Source organism: Hemitrygon akajei, unplaced genomic scaffold (genome assembly GCF_048418815.1).
Source record: "Hemitrygon akajei unplaced genomic scaffold, sHemAka1.3 Scf000049, whole genome shotgun sequence".
NCBI classification, from domain to species: Eukaryota; Metazoa; Chordata; class Chondrichthyes; order Myliobatiformes; family Dasyatidae; genus Hemitrygon; species Hemitrygon akajei.
Window position 1 is genome coordinate 2,273,350 of NW_027331935.1, and position 21,600 is coordinate 2,294,949.

The window sequence follows — 21,600 nt, forward strand, 5'->3', positions numbered from 1 at the left end:
CCCGTCATTAGAGCCGTCACTTGCTGCTGGCTTGTTTGACAGTAAACAATGAAGGAGAAAATTGTGAGAGACAGGTCTAACGTATCCCAAACATGGCAAATAATCATACTGTAGAGTATTAGTAAAGCCTTAATCTTGCTCAATATTGATATAAAATTTCTTCGGTTACTCTTGCTCTGTTAATGACAGAAACTCAAGATTTACTGAGAGGCTGAGCTGGAAGCCCAGTGACAGCACCTGTTCTGAATCTACTGGGATACTTTTCCATCACATTATCCATGTATTTCTGTCTGCTACACATATTGTTCATTGTTTCCATTTTACAGAAAGTCACTGAACTGACAGAGAAGGGAAACCGGGCAGAGAGTTCCACACTCTTCCTCAATTTGGTGATGGGCAAAGGATTCCAGGCCCGGAGGGCGATGTGGGAATCCTTTGTGACATGGAGGACTGAGTTACCAAAATTGGACAGAATTCTGAAAGAAATACAGGAGTTCGGTACGTTAAAAATGCACAATGAACATGGTCACATTGAAATAAACAGTTCTCAGTATAACAGCTGTTTCATGAATGTTTCTTTTAATTTAAACAGGCCCTGATCCACAGGAATACATGAATATCGCCCAAGGGTTATCGGAGTTACCGACTCAACTGATAGGTGAGTGATGAAATGCACAGTTCAAACCACGTCTCTGGTCTAGTTAAACTGTGGCTTGGCAAAGCCTGGGGATCAACATTCACCATGAATCATTTGCTGATCCCTGGATTTATTTTACAATTCAGAGAATATCTTGTTGCAGCCGGAATATCCTACAATGTAGTTTTTGACTATTCCAGCTGTTGGTTCTACTTCAATCCTAGCGCTAACGCACTAGGAATCACCAAACACTTCAGGGAGGTTCCTGATACACTATTAACCAGTCCAGGCAATTTTTCTACCTTCTAATCTTTTATCCTGCAAAGCATCTTCACTGTACTGGCCTCTGCCCCCAAACACTCTTGACATTCTGACATATTGCTGGAAACTTCCACGGTGAAGACCGAATCAAAATACTTATTGAGTTCGTCCGCCATTTCCCAGTTCTATCTCTCCAGCATCATTTTCCAATGGGCGTGTATGACAGCATTAGATATAGGAGTAGAATTGGGCCATTTGGACCATCGATTCAGCTCCGCAAATTTAGCTTGGCTTATCCATTACCCTCCCAACTACAATCTCTTGACTTCCATTCCTGATCCCTTCATGCCATAACTATTCAAGTATCCACCATCCTCTGCCTTAAATATACCCAATCTGTTGGACTGCACATCTGCTTGAGGAAATTATTACATAGATTCGTGATTCGCCACTCTCTGACGAAAGAGATTCCTCTTCATTTGTACTCTAAATGAACATCCCTCAATTCTGAGGATGTGTCCTCCGGTCTTAGATACTAACACCCCGCCCCCACCATAGGAAACACATTCCACATCCACTCTATCAAGGTTCAACATTCGAACTTTGGATAGGTTTCAATGAGGACCTTCCCCCCACTACCATTCTTCTGAACTGCAGTTAGCAGATGGACAGAAGCTCTTCAATAGTGGAATCATTTTCGAAGATCTCCTTTGAACCCTCTGCAATGTCAGCGCATGTTCTCTTGGATAAGGGACCCAAAATTGCACTCTGTGTTCCAAGTGGGGCCTCATGAGTGCATTGCAAAGCCTCAATAGTATATTGGTTTTATATTGCAGTCCTCTGAAATAAATGCTAACATTACATTCCCCTTTCTTCACCACAGACTCAACCTGCAAATTAAAGCTTAGGATGCTCAATTCCATTTGCATCCCACTCGCTGTTTGGTCGCAGTACCACTCAGAAAAAGAAGCTGCTGTTAGGCATTGCTTCTTTTCAATCTTCAGCCTTGAGCCTAAGTGAAAATGTATCTCTTATCCATTCTTTCTTCTCTTTTCCTCTTTATAGTATTGGGGAAAATCTTTTTATATTATTAACTATACCTTTGCATTTCCTGTGCATTAGTCTGTTTATCTAAGAGCATTTTGAACATGTCTGTCATATTTATCTCAATCACCACCCAGGTAGTACATTCCAGGCACCCAGGACTCTTATGGGGTGGGGGTGGGGTAGAAAAACTACCCAGACATTCTTTAATTGTCCCCATCTCACCTTAATTAAATGTCCCCTGGTAATAGACACTTCATTTCCGAGTTTTTAAAAATAATGGCTCTGTACTCTACCGTTGCCCCTCTCAAACTTGTACTCCTCTATCAATAGATTTTAATAGGTACATTTAATTTCAGAGAAATATATAAATATAGATCCTAAAATTATTTTTCCCTTCACTGAGCACTCAAGTGTGTAGCAAAACATCAAGAAAGACACAGACTTGCAGTAACCTAAAGACTACTCGGAAGGTTAGTTAGGAAGGTTCAATCGTAAGGTATTAATATTGAAGTAGTGAAATGGAGTCAACAGTGGCTGGATGGGAGATGCCAGAGATTAATGGTGGATAACCATTTGTCAGGTTGGAGGCCGGTGACTAATGGTGTTCCTCAGGTATCTGTACTGGGTCCAATGTTGTTTGTCATATACATTAATGATCTGGATGATGGGGTGGTAAATTGGATTAGTAAGTATGCAGATGATACTAAGGTAGGTGACATTGTGGATAATGAAGTAGGTTTTCAAAGCTTGCACAGAGATTTTGGCCAGTTAGAGAGTGGGCTGAACAATGGCTGATGGAGTTTAATGCTGATAAATGTGAGGTGCTACATTTTGATAGGAATAATCTAAACAGGACATACATCGTAAATGGTAGGGCATTGAAGAATGCAGTAGAACAGAGTGATCTAGGAATAATGGTGCATAGTTCCCTGAAGGTGGAATCTCATGTGGATAGGATGGTGAAGAAAGCTTTTGCTATGCTGGCCTTTATAAATCAGAGCATTGAGTATAGGAGTTGGGATGTAATGTTAAAATTGTACAAGGCATTGGTAAGGCCGAATTTGGAGTATTGTGTACAGTTCTGGTCACCGAATTATAGGAAAGATGTCAACAAAATAGAGAGAGTACAGAGAAGATTTACTAGAATGTTACCTAGGTTTCAGCACCTTAGTTACAGGGAAAGACTGAACAAGTTAGGTCTTTATTCTTTGGAATGTAGTAGGTTGAGGGGGGACTTGATAGAGGTATTTAAAATAATGAGCGGGATAGATCAAGTTGACGTGAATAGGCTTTTACCATTGAGAGTAGGGGAGATTCAAACAAGTGGAGATGATTTGAGATTTAAGGGGCAAAAGTTTAAGGGTAGCACGAGGGAGAATTTCTTTACTCAGAGTGGTAGCTGTGTGGAATGAGCTTCCAGTAGAAGTGGTAAAGGCAGGTTTGGTATTGTCATTTAAAGTAAAATTGGATAGGTATATGGACAGGAAAGGCATGGAGGGTTATGGGTTGAATGCGGGCCACTGGGTCTAGGTGAGTGTAAGCATCAGCACAGACTAGAAGGAACAAGATGGCCTGTTTCCGTGCTTTAATTGTTATATGGTTATACTCATTCACCCGGTAATTTGACATATCACAAGCTCTCTCTCCTTAATAAGGTAGAACCATAGAACATTACAGCACAGAAACAGGCACTTCGGCCCTTCTTGGCTGTGCTGAACCACTTTTCTGCCTAGTCCCACTGACCTGCACCTGGGCCATATCCCTCCATACACTTCCCATCCATGTACCTGTCCATGTTTTTCTTAAATGTTAAAAGTGAGTCCGCATTTACCACTTCATCTGGCAGGACATTCCACACTCCAACCACTCTCTGTGTGAAGAATTCCCCCCGCTAATTTCCCTTTAAACTTTTCCCCCTTCACACTAAAGCCATGTCTTCTGGTTTTTTTTCTTCCCGAGCCTCAGTGGAGAAAGCCTGCTTGCATTCACTCTGTCTATACCCATCATAATTTTATATACCTCTATCAAATCTCCCCTCATTCTTCTACGCTCCAGGGAATAAAGTCCTAACCTATTCAACCTTTCTCTGTAACTCAGTTTCTCAAGTCCCAGCAACATCCTTGTAAACCTTCTCTGCACTCTTTCAACCTTATTAATGTCCTTTCTGTAATTTGGTGAACAAAACTGCACACAATATTCCAAATTCAGTCTTAACAATGTTTTATACAACCTCACCATAACATTCCAACTCTTATACTCAGTACTTTGATTTATAAAGGCCAATGTACCAAAAGCTCTCTTTACGAGCCTATCTACCTTTGACACCACTTTTAGAGGATTATGTATCTGTATTCCCAGATTTCTCTGTTCTACTGTACTCCTCATTGTCCTACCATTTACCTTGAATGTTCTACCTTGGATTGACCTTCCGAAGTGCAATACCTCACTTTGTCTGTATTAAACTCCATCTGCCATTTGTCAGCCCATTTTTCCAGCTGATACAAATCCCTCTGCAAGCTTTGAAAACCTTCCTCACTGTCCAGTATACCTCCAATCTTTATATCATCAGCAAATTTGCTGATCCAATTTACCACATTATCATCCAGATCATTGATATAGATGACAAATAACAATGGACCCAGCACTAATCCCTGTGGCACACCACTAGTCACAGGCCTCCACTCAGAGTAGCAATCCTCCACTACCACTCTCTGGCTTCTCCCATTGAGCCAATGTCTAATCCAATTTACTACCTCAACATGTATACCTAGAAACTGAATCTTTCTAACTAACCTCCCATGCAGGAACTTGTCACAGGCCTTACTGAAGTCCGTGTAGACAACATCCACTACCTTCCCTTCATCCACTTTCCAGGTAACCTCCTCGAAAAAATCTAATAGATTGGTTAACATGACCTACCATGCACAAAGCCATGTTGACGCTCCCTAATAATTCCCTGTCTATCCAAATACTTGTAGATCTTATCTCTTAGTACTCCTTCCAATAATTTACCTACTACTGACGTCAAATTTACTGGTCTATAATTTCCTGGATTAATTTTAGAGCTGTTTTTAAACAACAGAACAACATGAGCTATCTCCAATCCTCTGGTACCTCACCCATAGATACCGACATTTTCAATATATCTGCCAGGGCCCCTGCAATTTCAAAACTAGTTACCTTCAAGTTGCGAAGGAATACCCTGTCAGGTCCTGGGGATTCAAGATAGCAAGCACCTCCTCTTCAATCTGTATAACTTCCATGACCTCACTACTTGTTTGCCTTATTTCCATTGACTGCATGCCAGTTTCCTTAGTAAATACAGAAGCAAATAAATAAATAAATAAATAAATATACCTGTAGAAGCTCTTAGGATTATCCTTTACCTTGCATTGAATTAGACACATCTTAGATTATTGCCACCACACACAATCCTTCTATTTCTGACTTTGCATGAACTTTTAACATAATTTATTTTCACCCCTGCTCCACTATCTGCTTTGTCACTCTGGTTCCCATCCCCCTGCAAACCCTCCCCAATAGCACTAACAAACCTCCCTGCAAGGATATTGGTTCCCCTGTAGTTCAGGTGTAACCCATCTCTCTTGTACAGGTCCCACGCCCCAGAAGAGGTCCCAATGATCCTGACATCTGAAACCCTGCCACCTACACCACAACACACACAAAATGCTGGTGGAACACAGCAGGCCAGGCAGCATCTATAAGGAGAAGCACTGCCAAAGTTTCAGGCCGAGACCCTTCATCAGGACTAACTGAAAGGAAAGATAGTAAGAGATTTGAAAGTAGCAGGGGGAGGGGAAAATGCGAAATGATAAGAGAAGACTCGAGGGGGTGGGGTGAAGCTGAGAGCCGGAAAGGTGATTGGCAAAAGGGATACAGAGCTGGAGAAGGGAAAGGATCATGGGACGGGAGGCCTAGGGAGAAAGAAGTGGGGGGGGGGGGGGAATCACCAGATGGAGATGGAGAACAGGCAGAGTGATGGGCAGAGAGAGAGAAAAACACAACTAAATATGTCAGGGATGGGGTAAGAAGGGGAGGAGGGGCATTAACGGAAATTAGAGAAGTCACTGTTCATGCCATCAGGTTGGAGGCTACCCAGCCGGTATATAAGGTGTTGTTTCTCAGTTAAATCTCAGTCACCTACACCAGTTCCTCAGCCACGTGTTCATCCACCAGGGCATCCTATTCTTACCCTCACTGGCACATGGCACAGATGGCAATCCTGAGATTACCACCCTTGAAGTCCAGTTTTTTACATCCCTACCAATCTCTCTATAATTCTGCAGGACCTCCTCACTCTTTCTTCCTACGTCATTGGTAGCGATGTGTACTATGACATCTGGTTGCTCACCCTCCCACTTCAGAATGCTGTGCACGCAATCAGAGACATCCCTGACCCTGGCACCCGGGAGGCAACTAGCCACACGGGAGTCTCTGTCACGACCACGGAACCTCATGTCTGTACCTCTAACTATGGAGTCCCCTATCACTACCACTCTCCTCTTCTTCCACCCTCCCTTCTGCACTGCAGAACCAGACTCAGTGCCAGAGATCCAGCTGCCCCGACTTGTGCCGGGTAAGTCAAGTAAAAAATAGAGGTGTCCCCGTTTCACAGCGGAGTGGGGAGACATAACAAAACAACTTACTGATTTATATTTGAAAAATCTGTTGTTTCGTTTATTCCGAGCTGTGTGTCCAAAGAGCTCTGATTTCTGGACACACAGCCAGCACCCAGAACGCTTCATTTGATCTTCCGTGTACTCCCAATACACATGAGGCAGTGACACCGACCGCAAATCCACTCATCTCCAGAGCCGCGAGAATCTGAACTCTGTTCAGCCACCATATTAAACAAGTCTAGGTTCGCAACCCTCTCCATGTAGCACATTATCTCCAATCCAGGCATTGTCTTGGAGAACCTATTCTGCGCCAACTCCAATCTTAACAACAATTGAATGATTTTGAATGAATACAGTACTGCAGATGCAGTCTAACCCATGAAACCTGGAAGCAGAATGAGGCCATTTGGCTCATCGAATTTGCTTCGCAATTCCTCTCAACCCCACTTTCCTGTTTTCTCCCAGTAAACTTTGATGCTCCTACTAATCAGGAATGGCAGATGGAATTAAGCCAGGTAAATGAGAGGTGATGCACCTTGATAGGGCAAATGCAAGGAGACAATAGAGCAGAGAGATCTTGGGATTTACATTCATACTTCCTTGAAAGTACAGAGGTCAAAACAGTGGTTAGGAAGGCTTATGGAATGCTTGCAGTTTATTAATAGAGGCATTGAGTTCAAAAGTCAAAGTTCTGTTGCAAATTTATGAAACTGGTTGGGCCACATCTGGAGCATTGCATGGTTCTGGTCACCCCACCATGAGAAGGATGTTAAGGCTTTGGAAAGGGTGCAGAACAGGTTTGCCAAGATGCCGGCTGGTTTAGAGGGCATGTGCTATCATAAGAATCTGAATAAACTTGTGTTGTTTTCTCTAGAGCAGTGTGGAGTTTGACGGGATATCTGATAGAGTTTTATAAGATTATCAGGGCCATGAATAGAATGGGCGAGTGTGCCTGTTCCTCAGGGTTGAAGTGTCTAATAGCAGAGGGTATGCATTGAAGGTGAGTGGGTAGGTTCAAAGGTGATGAGGGTTTTTTTTTTAACCAAAGAGTGGTGGCTGCCTGGTGTGGTAGAGGCAAATACTAGAAGCTTTTCAGAAAAATTTAGACAGGCACGTGTATGTGCGGGAGGTGGAGATATAGACGTTGCATAGGTAGGCGGGATTAGTGTTGGGGTGTTTTTTCTTCATTTGCCTTTGAGCTGTTTCAGCACAACATCATGTCAGTTCTGTGCTGCACCGCTCAATGTTCTATGTACTTGTATATAGTCCATATAGAAAATTGTAACATCATGAATCTTGCAACTAATTATCCTTCACGATACACGTCCCAAGATCAGAAAGGATGATGTAAGGTTAAGATTTAAGGAACAAATGATCCTAGATGATGTAACTAAATCTAACTTGGAGGAAGATTATATCCAGCCCTCGTTCCGTCCTTCTGCAACTGGATCCCTGACTTCCTCACTGTTAGACCAGTCTGTGAAGAATGAAAATAACACCTCTGCCACACTGATAATAAACACTGGAGAATCTCTGGGATGTGTACTTAACCTGCTGCGCTACTCTGTCTACAACTTGACTGCATTTCTTGGCACAGCTCAAATGCCATCAATGAATTTGCTGATGACTCAACTATTGCTGGTAGTATTTCAAAGGATGAGGAGAATGTGAGAATTGTCATCTAGTTGACAAATGTCACAACAACAACCATGCATTCAACACCAGGAAGACCAAAACCTGATTGTAGACTTCAGAGAAAGTAAGACACCTGTACTCATAGAAGGATCAGAAGTGGAATGGGTTAGCAATTGTTGATTTATTGGGTGTCATCTTCTAGGCCCACATAACAATCCAGTTACAAATAAGGCATCACAGCAGTTATATTTCGTTGGAAGTTTGCAGAGACTTGGTATGTCAGTAAAGACACTGGCCAACTTCTACAGATGTACTGTGGAGAACATTCAAACTGCTGCACCACCGTCTTCTATTAGGACTGTGGGTGCACTCAACAGGATCGACATAAGCCTCTGAATGTTGTAAACACAGCATCTGTCATTAAGAAACTCCAGCATCCAGGGCATGCACTCTTCTCATTACTACTATCAGGGAACAGCCTCTTCCGCTCTGCCCTCAGATTAATGAACATGTATAAAGCCCTTGAACACTTCCTCACTAATTTCTGCCTCTTTTTGCCTGACTTATCAAATTTAAATTTAATGTAATTTAATATAATTTTATTTAAAGTTAAATTGAATAGTGTGTGTATACTATCATATATAGATAATATGCACATATATATACTATATTTATATTTTCCCTAATTTACTGTTATTATGGAATGCAATATACTACTGCCACATAACAAGACATTTCATGACATATTGCAGTGATATTAAACCTGATTCTGATTCAGAAAAAAAGGTGTAATAGAGCGCATAAAATATTAAACAATAAAATCAATATCATAATCAGGATACATACTGCCAATCAATTACTATAAAGCACAACCGCTCCAGGACCTTCTCCACGTACGATGGCAGGACAAAGTCCCAGACACAGAGATCCTGGAGTGGGCTAGCATCCACAGCGTCTACACCCTCCTACAGAAAGCCCAAGCCAGATGTCTGACAGTCGACTACCAAAATAGCTGCTGTATGGAGAGCTGAGCCAGGGCAAGCGCTCAGTTGGAGGGCAGAAGAAACGTTTCAAAGACTGCCTCAAAGGCCTCAACATCAATCCCTGTAGCTGGGAATCGCTTGCTCTGGACCGCCCAACCTGGTGGAGCAGGACCACTAAAGGAGCGTATGCAGCAGAAATCAGACGCACCGCAGAGGCTCAGAGGAAACGCGCTGCGCGCAAGGCTCGAGCTACCTCCACTTCCACTGCAGCACCTACCCTCATGTCCCACATGTGGGTGAGCTTTCAGGTCCCGGATTGGCCTCACCAGTCACCTACTGACCCACAGTCACAAACCCACCACCTGACAGAAGTTGTGGTCGTCTTCGACTCCGAAGGACAAACAACAACATAAAACACAAGCGTTTGGGATTACAACAAGCAAATCAAATGGATCATACTGCGATAAAGTGAAATCTTTCCATAGAATTTCCTTCAAGGCTTGAGAAAATCTGCTGAGCTTTAGCTGTAATTTCCCTTTGGTCTTGGAAGCAATTCGATATAGCATAGCTGAGGTGGCAGGCCTGTCTCCGCAAGTGAAGAAAGTCCCGAGGTTTGGTGAATTTGAGTGCTCGGCAGTGTCGAAGAGCTGGGTGGCAGGCCCCAGACTGCACCGAAATGACAGAGTCTGATGTTTAGGTAATGATCCGATCGCTGGGCCGAATTCAGAATTTGAAGTAAATGCCCCAGAAGAGACTGAACCCAAAGTATAGATGACGACTTAAGCGCTGGGTCAGATTGTGAAGGTCAGAAGGTTGGGGCCTGTGGCGAGGGACCAGCAGCTTCAGCTTACCACTCCACATGTTTGCACTACTCTGCATTGAACTGAGAATCTACTGTTGGACCCTCGTTCAAGGATTTCTGCTTTGAATTGATTTGCTTGTTTTAAATTGCTTATGTGATTTGTTTGTCAGTCTTAATGGGTTCTTGATTGGCTCTTTTGCGTTTCTTTCATTTGTGGCTGCCTGTAAGGAGGGGTGAATCTCAAGGTTGTATACTGATGCTTACTTACATAATGTACCTTGGACAGGATGAGGACTAACAGACACAGCAGTCAGTGAAAAATTATCCTAAATATATCATTAAAGACTGACACATTCAGGGTGATAAACGCAGAAAATTCCAAAGGAAACCAGAATCAATCCAACACATTTCAGGATCCTGCAGCAGTTTAAGTCAATCAATCTGATCACTTACATAGGTGCAATCAATTGTAAATATCATTCACCAACATCTTGATTTATCAATAGAAACTCAGTTTTAGACTATACCTTTCCATAAATACAAGTCTGGTCCACTTTTAGAGTTAGAGAACCACAAATTATACTGCAACTGTTCTATTATGTCAGATAGGAGAATCCATAATGACCATCTGGATATAATATTACTGGAAAACAACAAGAACAACTTGCTTCATAAATGTAGCTATTGCAACACAGTTGGCATACAGAAATCAGAAATCTGCTTGGATTGGAAAACGTTTTCTGCTGGTGGTTAAAAGTGACAACTGTGTCTGTACCCTTACACATTACATGAAAATGTCTCACCCTAGTTATATATCTGTGCTGCAGACCTCTGCACGATACTGTAGTTTTAGATATTCAATTCCACAGTTTAGGAGGTGATTTTATTTGAAGCTGACTTGCCAATTAACCTTTGGTCTTACACCTTATTTTCTGCCTGCACTGTATTCTCTCGGCAACTGCAACACTGTTTCCCTGAACGATTCTGTTCTGTTTTTCCCTGTAGGACCTCAGTGTACTGTTGCGAACAAACAATCGATATGGACATCAAGCCGAAAATTTTTCCATTGTACTTCAGCACTTGTGATAATAACCAAATTCCTGATTTTTGTTATCAATAAGTCATCACGCCACAGCACTGCTGCCAGACTGATCAGTAGCAGTTCCCAAGACACCACCACCCTCTCTCAGAAGCACAATGTACATCACCCAGACACTTGTGGCCTCTCCCTTTCACGGAGGTTCCCATTCATCATTCCTGCAACTGAAAACTATCAATTTTCCTACATCATTTCAATGGGTTATCGATCTGAAACTTCTCTGTGATTCTCATTAAAGATGGTGTCTGACTTGAGTATTTCACACATTTTCTGCTGCTGTTTTGATGCAAGAGCAGTGGACGCTTGTGAATCCCCAGTGTGTAGTTTTGCCAAGATGCACAGTGGTCCTTTCCTTTATATTTCCACACCGCAACAACAGTAACATCATCTATTAATGATGCAAACAATATTTTAAAATATAGTTAAATGTAGTTGTGAAAATTTCCACAAAAGTGAAGTCAGGTTTTAACACGATAGCAGGGGGATAATCACCTTCACGTTATTGGTACCAGAATATAAGGATCGGATGTTTTCTGGAACATCCATTGTTGTCAATTCAGGTGTATGAAAAGAATTTTACTTCCTGTCTGAATATCATGAAAGCATTGGATTAACTCATGTAATCTCAAACAGTAAATTTCGAAATTCAGTCATAAATTTCGTTGTCATTTCAGCCATTTAATGTTTTTACTATGTTCTCTGTTCCCATGGAAGATTTACAACGGAAACACAAGGAAAGTCTGCGGGCACAAACTGAAACACTGAGAGTGAGCACGATCCTGATGAGGGAGAAGGTGAAGGTTTTCCAGCTGGTTGATCGATACGCTGAGCTCACGGTCATTTCTACTGTTCGAGATCGGAGACTGGTGGAACATGAGTTGCTGGCAAGAGGCAGAGACCATGAAGAGTGGAGAGATAAACACCTCCGCGGAGAGCTGGAAAAAATGCGGACTGATCAGTTATTCCAGAGCAGTTTTTCCCGGACTAAATCCAAGTCTGGGAGTTCCGCAGCAGTGGCCGGAGTCCCGGGGATTGGAAAAACAACAATGGTGCAAAAGATTGTTTATGACTGGGCCATGGGGAAAATATACCAACAATTCCAGTTTGTCTTCCGTTTTAAGTTCAGGGAATTAAACTCCATTAACTGTAGAACAAACCTGAGGGAACTGATTTTGGATCAGTATCCCTACTTTGGGAATACCCTAGGAGAGGTCTGGAAAACCCCAGAGGGATTGCTGTTTATATTCGATGGTTTGGATGAATTCAAACACAGAATCGATTTTGCTGACAGTCGGAGAGACACAGAACCCAAGCACCAGTGCCCAGATCCCGAGTGGTGGTGTGAAGTGTCTGACATTGTGTACAATTTAATCCAGGGCAAGCTGCTCCCAGGGTGTTCAGTGCTGGTGACCACCCGCCCCACTGCGTTAAATTTATTGGAAAAGGCAGAGATCAATGTCTGGGCTGAAATTCTGGGATTTGTTGGTGAGGAGCGTAAGGAATATTTCATCAAACATTTTAAAAATCAGACGGTGGCGGCAGCTGTTTTCAAACATGTGGAGGAGAATGACATCCTGTACACCATGAGCTACAACCCCTCCTACTGCTGGATCCTCGCTCTGACACTGGGTCCCTTCTTCACACAAAGAGTCAGGGACCCGCAGCGAGTTCCCAAGACCATCACCCAACTGTACTCCTACTATATTTACAACATTCTGAAAAACCACAGCTGTGAGGTTGAGAACCCCAGTGATGTGTTACTCAAGGTTGGTGAGATGGCCTTCAGAGGAGTGTCTGAGAGGAAGATTGTGTTTACAGATGGAGATTTGATCAACTGCAATCTGCAGCCTTCCCAGTTCCTGTCTGGGTTCCTGATGGAGCTTTTGGAGAGAGAGGATTCTGCCCGGTGTGTGGTGTACACATTCCCACACCTCACCATCCAAGAGTTTGTAGCTGCAGTCGCACAATTCCTGAATCCACATCCCGGGGATATCTTGAAATTCCTCACTGAAGCCCACAACACGACAGATGGGCGATTCGAGGTGTTCCTCCGTTTTGTTGCTGGTCTCTCCTCCCCAATGACAGCTCGGGGCCTGGAGGAGTTTCTGGGTCCATTTCCTCATCAAACAACCTGCCGGGTGATTGACTGGGTGAAGGAGGAGGTTAAACGCCAGAGTGGAAACACATGGAGTGAAGCTGGTAAAAAGAGCCTCCTGAACACATTGTACTACCTGTTTGAGTCTCACAATTGTGGGCTGGCTCAGGCAGCAGTGGGAGCAGTGCAAAAAATCTCATTCAGTGGAATGCGACTGACCCCGATTGATTGCACTGTACTATCTCATCTCATCAATATCTGTGATACAATAAAGCACCTTGACATCTCTCGCTGCTACATACAGTGTGAAGGACTCCAGCGTCTGGGACCTGGGCTGCACAAATGCCTGGAGTTGGGGTAACTTGATTTATCTTTCACTCTGAACTGTCAAACTGTTCCATTGTGTTGCTTCAATGTAAAGGAAATTGCGTTAAACCAGTGAAGCAGATTGTGCAGAATTGTGAAATGTTACTAAAGGAAGAGTCAGTCATTCCCCTAGCATTGAAGGTAGGGTTGGGGAGGTTTGCTGTTCCTTGTGAAGGGTTTTGGAAACTTTGTCAGATCAGTAAACAATGGCCATTATCTTAATGGTAGTATATCACAAGAATAGCCATGTTTCTCACTCTCTGTGATATACCCAGTGACAAAATAATTTCTTACTATTACTGACATCCAGATCGACACTGACTGCAGCACGTGGGTCGGAGCTTCTCATCCACTTTCCGATGACAGGCAAGTGGTCAGCAGATTGCCCGAGCAAAAGAGAGAGAAATCACTCAGTTTATACTCACCCTTCTCCCCCTGTGCCATTCTTCCTGCAGAGACCACTATCCCCATATCTCCCTTCCTTCTGTTGGTTTTCTCTTCCCCTATGCCACTACCTCCTCATTGCTCTTGTGGGCTCTCTGCACTGCATACAACCTCCTTCTGAAGAATCTCTCTTCCCCCATTCCCCCTTACTTCTATGGACTCTCTCATCTTCAATCCCCTTCCTATCTCCATCACTACGTCTGGCCCCCATGTCGTTATCTCCTCTCCCCACTGTGGGCCTCAGGCCAACTCTTCCATGTGATCAACCTCCACATTACACCTCTCGTGTGATCATATTTCTTCATCTCTTTCCTCCTGTAGGGCCCTCTAGTCCACTGACTCATTCGCCGGTGAAATGTCTTTTCCCACGTCCCTTTTCCTCTAGTTGGATCACTGTTCCCAGCTCCCTTCCTACAGTTGAATTAGTCTAACTTAGCCATTACTACTGTGGGTATCTCTCTTCCCATCCACCTTCCTCTTGTGGAGATCGCTCCTCTCCATTCCCCTTACGAGGTGGGATCTGTTTTCCCTAGCCCCTTTCTGCTCAATGATGTTATCTACCCACTCTACACATTTGTTTGTGGGAACTCTCTTCCCCATTGACCTTCTCTCTATGGGATCTCTATTCCACATTCTTCCTTCACCCTGCCAGATGTTAAATCCATTTACCCACTTGACTATGTAGGATCTCTGTTTCCAGTCCCTTTGCATCGTGTGTGACCTCCTTACACCTTCCAAAAAGCTCCTTTAGATGATCTCTTCCCCATCGTCTGTGCTCCTTTGGGATATCACTTCCCCATCCCCGATTCTCTAGGGAATCTGTTGTTAATCCCCATCCTTCTGTCAGATCGGTCTTCCACTTCCCCTTTCGTCCAATAGCAATCTCTCTTCCCCATCTCTGTTCATCTTGTAGGATCTATATTTTCTATCCTGCAACATCCTGTGTAACATCCTGAGTCCTGACGAAGGGTCTCGGCACAAAAAGTCGACAGTGCTTCTTCCTATAGATGCTGCCTGGCCTAGTGTGTTCCACCAGCATTGTGTGTGTGTTACATCCTGTGTATTATCTGTTCCCTATTCCCCCTTGTTTCTGCGGTATCTTTTTCCTATTTCCTGCAGCATCCATTTGTTCCCTACCCCTTCTTCCTAATGGGATCTCTGTTCCCTATCCTCTGTCGAATCTCACTTCCATTTTCCCAGTCCTCCTATGAGATCTATTTTCCATATCCCCATCCTCATTTGGGATCTTAATTGTCCATCCCCTTTAGTTGGGATCTGTCTTCCCCATTTACATTTCTCTTGTGGGATCTCTCTCCGACATAAGCCTTTCAGATTTTTCCTGGTGAATATTTCCTATATTTCATCTTTCCTCCTATGTAATTTCTTTTTTCCAAACTACATTCCTCTTCATTTTGTTGGATATCTCTTCCCAGAAACTTCTTCCTGTGGGATCTCTTTTCCGTATTCCCCATTGCTCTTGCCAGACCTCTTCCATGTACCCTCTCATCCTTTGGAATCTCTCTTACCCTGATCCCCGTCCTCTGAACGAACTACTTTCCCATTCCCGCTTCATCATGTGAGATCTCCTTTCCCCATCCTCCATCCTCCTGTCGGGTCTCTCTTACCTCACCCTTCCTCATGTATTTCTCTTCCCCATCATTTTACATCCTTTCTGCGTTCTTCATTCCCATCCTGTAGGAATCTCTGTCTCCCATTCCCGAACTTCCTGTGGGATCTCTTCAGCATTCTCCTTGTTCCTGTTCAAACTCCCATCTCAACCACCCATCCTCCCGTTTCATCTCCATCTCCTGCCTTCTTGAAGATTTCTCTTCCCTATCCCTCTTCCTGGTGTGGGATCTCTCTTCCCTGTCCCCTTCCTCCTGTAGGGATTTCTCTTCCTATCCTTGTTCCCTTGGTTGGGGGTCTCTTCTGCATCGCCCATGTACATTTTCAAATGCTGAACCACTGCCCCTTTTGACCCTCTCAAATAAGGGAGATTATGAAGAGAGATTCGAAAGGATGAAGGGAACGCAGTAGAAAGATAGTATTTTAGCGTAGGGGAGTTTATAGGCTTATACCGACTGACTAAATTACTGTTCATCCATTAAAGCACCGAAGCTGGCCGGTGAGGGACATTAACAGTGACGGGGACTCTGGTTTAATGAGTCCTGAAATATCCAGGTGCAGGTAATCTTCTCAGTGCCACTGTTTGTACAACTTTGTTCATCAAATCTGTTTCTAGGCTTGGGGAGAATTCTCTGCGAGATTCAGGAGTGAATATAGTGTCTGCAGCTCTGAGGAACCCAGAGTGTAAAATACAGAAACTGTGGTAAGTACCAGACTGTGGGAGAATGTGTTTACAGTCACTGGGTGTCTGACACTGAACATTAATGTGATCAGTAATTGTGTTACTAATAAACACTGGCAATTGGTACTGTCTCCTGTCTCTACTGTGTCCTGCACTCTGACTGTCTCGTATTTTCAGGCTTTACAACATCGGTCTCACAGATTCCGGTGCCAAAGATCTCGTCTCTGCTCTCAGTACAAACCGATCACTGAAGCACCTGGACGTGGCATTAAACTCGTTGACAGACGGATCTGTCCCCGCTCTCTGCCGCTACATACTGATCCAGCCGAGTCTGGAGCGGATCAGGTGAGCTTATTGTCTATAATGTTCACTATAATAAAATATCACCGGATCCACGGGATTTCTGGTGATATTTGTGTGTGAGTGCTGTTGAAACATTAACCTCGCTCCCCAGTAACTGACACTGCTGTGTAATCTAGTTATTTCCTCTTCATTCGTCCATCTGTTTCAGGCTGGTGGAGAATCAGTTCAGTCGGACCGGGGAGAAGGAACTGTGGTCTCTGCAGGAACGCAGATCCGGGCTGACAGTGATTGTGTGAACTTCTGAAAGTGTGAATATTCCAGCCATCACCTTTAACGGCCATATTGGTGCTTGATGGCCGCGCTCCAGGTTTAATTCACCGGATACCATCTCTAGCCGAGTACATGTTGATATCGGAGGGGTTCTCAGTCACTTGATTACGCGCATCTCCAGCGGTGATGCTTCCGCCATTTGTCCGGATTTTGGTGACCCTGGGGAATTACACAGACAGGAAGAGACCCACACGGAGTTCATTCTGAGACTTCAGTGTCCCGCAGTGTTAGTATTCTGTGAGAGAATTATTTTGCTCACTTTGCGGAGAATAATATATTCTGCAATCTGGCTGATATAATGGTGTTAAATTCACAAAGCACTCAGTGGTGACCCTAGATCTCGGACACCACTGAAGTGGGATTTTATCATCATCGGCCCACTGACGCAGAGTGACGGTGAGAAACGGGACTGGTTATTTAACCTGTCACATGTTGTTGTCGGTCATTTCGTTGTGTGTGGCTGAGTGAATCGACGAGCGGCTTATTTATTCCTGCACGTCAGCAGCTCACACTTTGTTTAATTTTCATTTGCATAGATGAAATTAATAAATCATTGTAACGCCTTGTCTTGGTGTTGAACTTGAGTTGTATTTGAAGAGAATCAGTGAATATTAATCTGGGGTTAATATTGCCCCATCACCCCGTGCACTGCAACAGTGGTCCTTACTTAAGACACGACGTTCATCCAAAACACACTCCAGGAGCTGTCCTCGCTCGAACTCCCCCATGCTCCCTTCACTCCCACCCCACCCTTGCCTCGTACAAGTTGTCTCCCCCACCCACGCTATCCTCAACACCCCACCTGTTCGTTGTTCCCTCCATGCATTCTCATTGCCCCTTGCTATTCCAAATGCACCCTAGCAATTCTTCTTGCCCACGCTCCCAGCTCTCTTAGCTTCTCCCACCCTGCTACCCTCGCAGTCTCCTTGCCACTTCCCCTACCTTCTAACTTCCCAGCACCCCCTCGACCTGTCCCTGCTTCACTGATCTCATCACAATCTCCAACCTTTTCACCTGTATCCTCACCACCACCAGTTTCGCTCCCCTTCTCCTTCGTATTTGTAAATACACTCACTTCTTCTGACATCCTGCTGGTTTCCTCCGCATTGAAAACCGATGAAAAATAACTAGTTAAGTTCGTCCGATATTTCTTTGAATCGCCACCAACACACCCTGCCCAGCACCAAGCCACCTCTTCAGCGTCATTTTTGCAGGGTGTGATATCCACTTCTGCTACTCATTACTCTTTTTTAAAATCTCTGAGAATACTTTTTACATAATCTTTTATATTATTAGCTTTCTTGCCTTGATATATAATCATTTCACACCTTATGGATTTCTTTGATCTCTTTCTGTTGGTGTCCATTCCTCTAACTTTACACTAATTATTTTGCGATGTTATGTACCCTGACTTTTGTTTTATGTTGTCTTTGGCCTCGTTTGTCTTACACAGTTGCCACATCCTCCATTTAGAATATGTCTTCATCACTGGGACGTATCTATCCTGCGCCCTCTGAATTGCCCTGCGAAGCACCAATCATTGCTGTTCTGCCATCATTCCCCCTTGTGTCTCCTTCCATTTTACTTTGGTAGTTCCTCTATCATGCCTCTGTAATTCCGTTTACTCTGATATATTTGGCTTTATTTTCTCTCTCTCAAAATGTTGGACGAATTCTGCCTTATGTTCCCTTATGACCTGGGCCATTATGGTCTTCAACCCTAAATGCTCCTGGCAAATCTTCTGCAGAATTGGCTTGCCATTGCGGCCTTTTGGGTAGCGTATTTACAAGACAGATGACTCTAAACATCATCAATATTCTGCAGTGATTGTTTGCATGGTGTCAGTGGACGCATATCCAGGACTTGCTCTATGTACCAGCTGCTCATATGACAATCCACCTCCTATTCCTATGGATTCATGTAACCCTTGCAGAGGGTGGCAGAGCTAACCAGGCGCCAAGTCTTGCCCAAGAACGGTGAAAAGAAGGAATGCCTTACAACTCATTTGGTAGAAATGTATCTCCACCCTGCCACTAAAAATCCAGTTTATAACACCCCAACTTATAAACATCGCCGGGCATATCTTTGTCCCTTAAATTCCCTAATGCACCTGTCCAAACCACTACCCTCGGCAGTGAATTCCAGGCACCCATCACCCTCTGGAAAGATGAAACCTACCTCTCACTTTTCCCTTGTTTTCCTCCAGTTACTCTGAATTTAGGAGCGTATTTTAATATTTCTTAACAGTCCATAATGTACCTTCTGGCACCATCATCCCAGGCACATACTGCACTGGATAAAAAACTACCACTCACATCTTCCTTGTAATTACCCTATCATACCTGAAATGTATACCCTCTACCATTACAAATGTCAAACCTATGAAACAGATATTCCCTGTCTATTCTGCCTATACCTGTCATAATCTTATAAACCTCAATCACAGCTTCTCTCAGCGTCCACCACTGAGGAGAAAACAACCGGGATCTCTCCAACCTCGCTATAACACATGCTCTGTTTTACAGACTCCTCTGGCAAACCTCCTCTGCAAAGCCTGAACATCCTTTCTCTAATGGGACAACGAAGAATGCATATGCATAAATCCTGGAGCGTCCTCACTGGAGTTTTATAAAGCTGCAACATAACTTCCTGGCTTTTAAACTCAATGCACCGTCGAATAAAGACAAAGAGACCATATTCCTTCTTAACCACACTATCAACTTGTACATCCACTCCATTAAGTTGCCCTTCCTCTCCCAGGGATGAAGTCTTTGGAGCTCCTGTTGGAATTTCCGTTGCACCCCCAGAATCTAGTGACAATTGGAAGATCAATACTACTGTCTCTGCAATCTTTTCAGATCCTTCCTTCTGATACCTGGGGGATAGGCACAGTCTATCTGGCTGATTGTATGTGCATTACGTGACACTGGGCACGGCAGTTCTGCACATTTTCGTACACATAAAGGAAATAATCTAGTTAGCAGGAAGTGTCTGGTGGTGTGGGTTATTGGGTGGAAGTATTGCTCAGCGTGGCTGTTTGTGGAAGTAGTTCTTTTTGAGTCTAGTGGTCGAGAGCTGAATGACGGTTGCCCTCCTCCCTGTTGTGAGTGGGACAGAAGTCGATAAGCAAGGTGGGGGGGGGGGGTTCCCTCTTGATATTGCTGGCCGTTACTCGGCACCGGTCTTTCCATATGTTCTTTATGGGTTATGCTAATATTGTCTCATTGCTAGGGAACCCGCCTCTTCCAGTGGAGCAGTTTCCCTACCATACAGAGATACAGAATAGAAGGATTCCTTCAATTGCGCATGAATAGAAATTCGTGTCTGCTGATGTGAAGTCCAGCTGGGATCAATCTGCTCATGAGATACAATCGCTGCAGACCTTTCTTGAATGCGAAGGTGCTTTGGGATCATGGGAGGACATGCAACAAGCACTCCGGCGAGAATGAAACGGCTCACTGTTTCTACTGCTCTTGGGGTTATGTATCTGGTAGCAAGACTCGATCTGTTCCACCTCCCCTCTGTAGGCCGTATCATCTTATTTGTGATCAGCACAGCTACTGTCCTGCATTCAGCCGACTCAATAATGTGATTTATTGCGTGTTCTGCCGTACAGTCGTATGTGGGTATAGAGTAGAGCACTGAGACTTGTAAGTTCTTGGGAGTCCTTGGGAGACACCAGTGTTGAGGCTGATGGGGAAAGAGATGTTGGTTACATACTAAATATCTCTCCAATGCGAGTGCATTATTTATTTGATAAAGTGCCTGACACCGGTTATAGTACTCTGAATGCAGACTGACCAGTGACTTATCAAGCCTCAGCATAACATCCTCCCCCTTAACACTTTAGTCCAGACAAAATGAATGCTAACATTTCATACCGGCTTATTTGATATACCTGCGAAGAGTAACTTGTGAAGTGTTGAAGATGTCTATGAAGATCTAGGATGCTCATTGCCTGAGTGGAGTTTTGACGTCCGGCAACCTTACAAGGACTGGTTCCATGCAAAGTCCTTGTCATGTCTGCCGCTGCTGCTGATGGTAGGCGTCACCATGAAGGCGTTATGTAGACGGGTACTGGCTCTATACAGAGTCCTTCTCATGTCTGTCGCTGCAGACAGTGGCTGCGCACCTGGATGGCGTGATGTTGCTTCCCTCGGTGTGTGCAAATTATTTGTTTTAGAGATTCGGGAGGGAAGCCTGACTGGGACATTCGACGCTATTTTTTCCTCGAGTCGCCAATAATGCCCCCGATGCCCAGCTACATACAGTTATCAGAAAAGTGCTACCGTTTATTGAAGTTGTGCCTGACAGTCTGTGTCCTTGCGCTACTCTGAGTAATTTTGATTCCAGACGAAGTCAGCATGTATTCGGACCCGCCCTGCGGCCTGGCGTTTCTCTGTCTCTAGGAACGGCCTTGGCGTGCTGCTGTCGGAGGAAAGCTCATGGACTGGAACGATTCTCTCTCTCTCTCTCTCTCTCTCTCTCTCTCTCTCTCTCTCTCTCTCTCTCTCTCTCTCTCTCTCTCTCACTCACAGCCTGGCGGTCCTCTAGGCGGGAGGCTTGGAAAAGCGAGTGTCTGGTTCCGCGGACGTTCTCTAGTGGTTGAGGGTCTGGGGATGTGGGTGGGAGAGCCTGTCTGAGATACAC

General features: G+C 44.1%; 1 protein-coding gene across 1 annotated transcript; it reads left to right on the plus strand.

Moving 5' to 3' along the window:
* Nucleotides 1-330: 330 nt before the first annotated feature.
* On the plus strand, nt 331-17,516 carry LOC140721029 (NACHT, LRR and PYD domains-containing protein 3-like). The gene is made up of 6 exons (XM_073035905.1): nt 331-498; nt 593-658; nt 11,819-13,556; nt 16,252-16,338; nt 16,495-16,662; nt 16,829-17,516. Exons 1-6 carry the CDS (start codon nt 393-395, stop codon nt 16,914-16,916), a joined length of 2,253 nt encoding a protein of 750 aa, XP_072892006.1. The 5' UTR covers nt 331-392; the 3' UTR covers nt 16,917-17,516.
* Nucleotides 17,517-21,600: the final 4,084 nt, after the last annotated feature.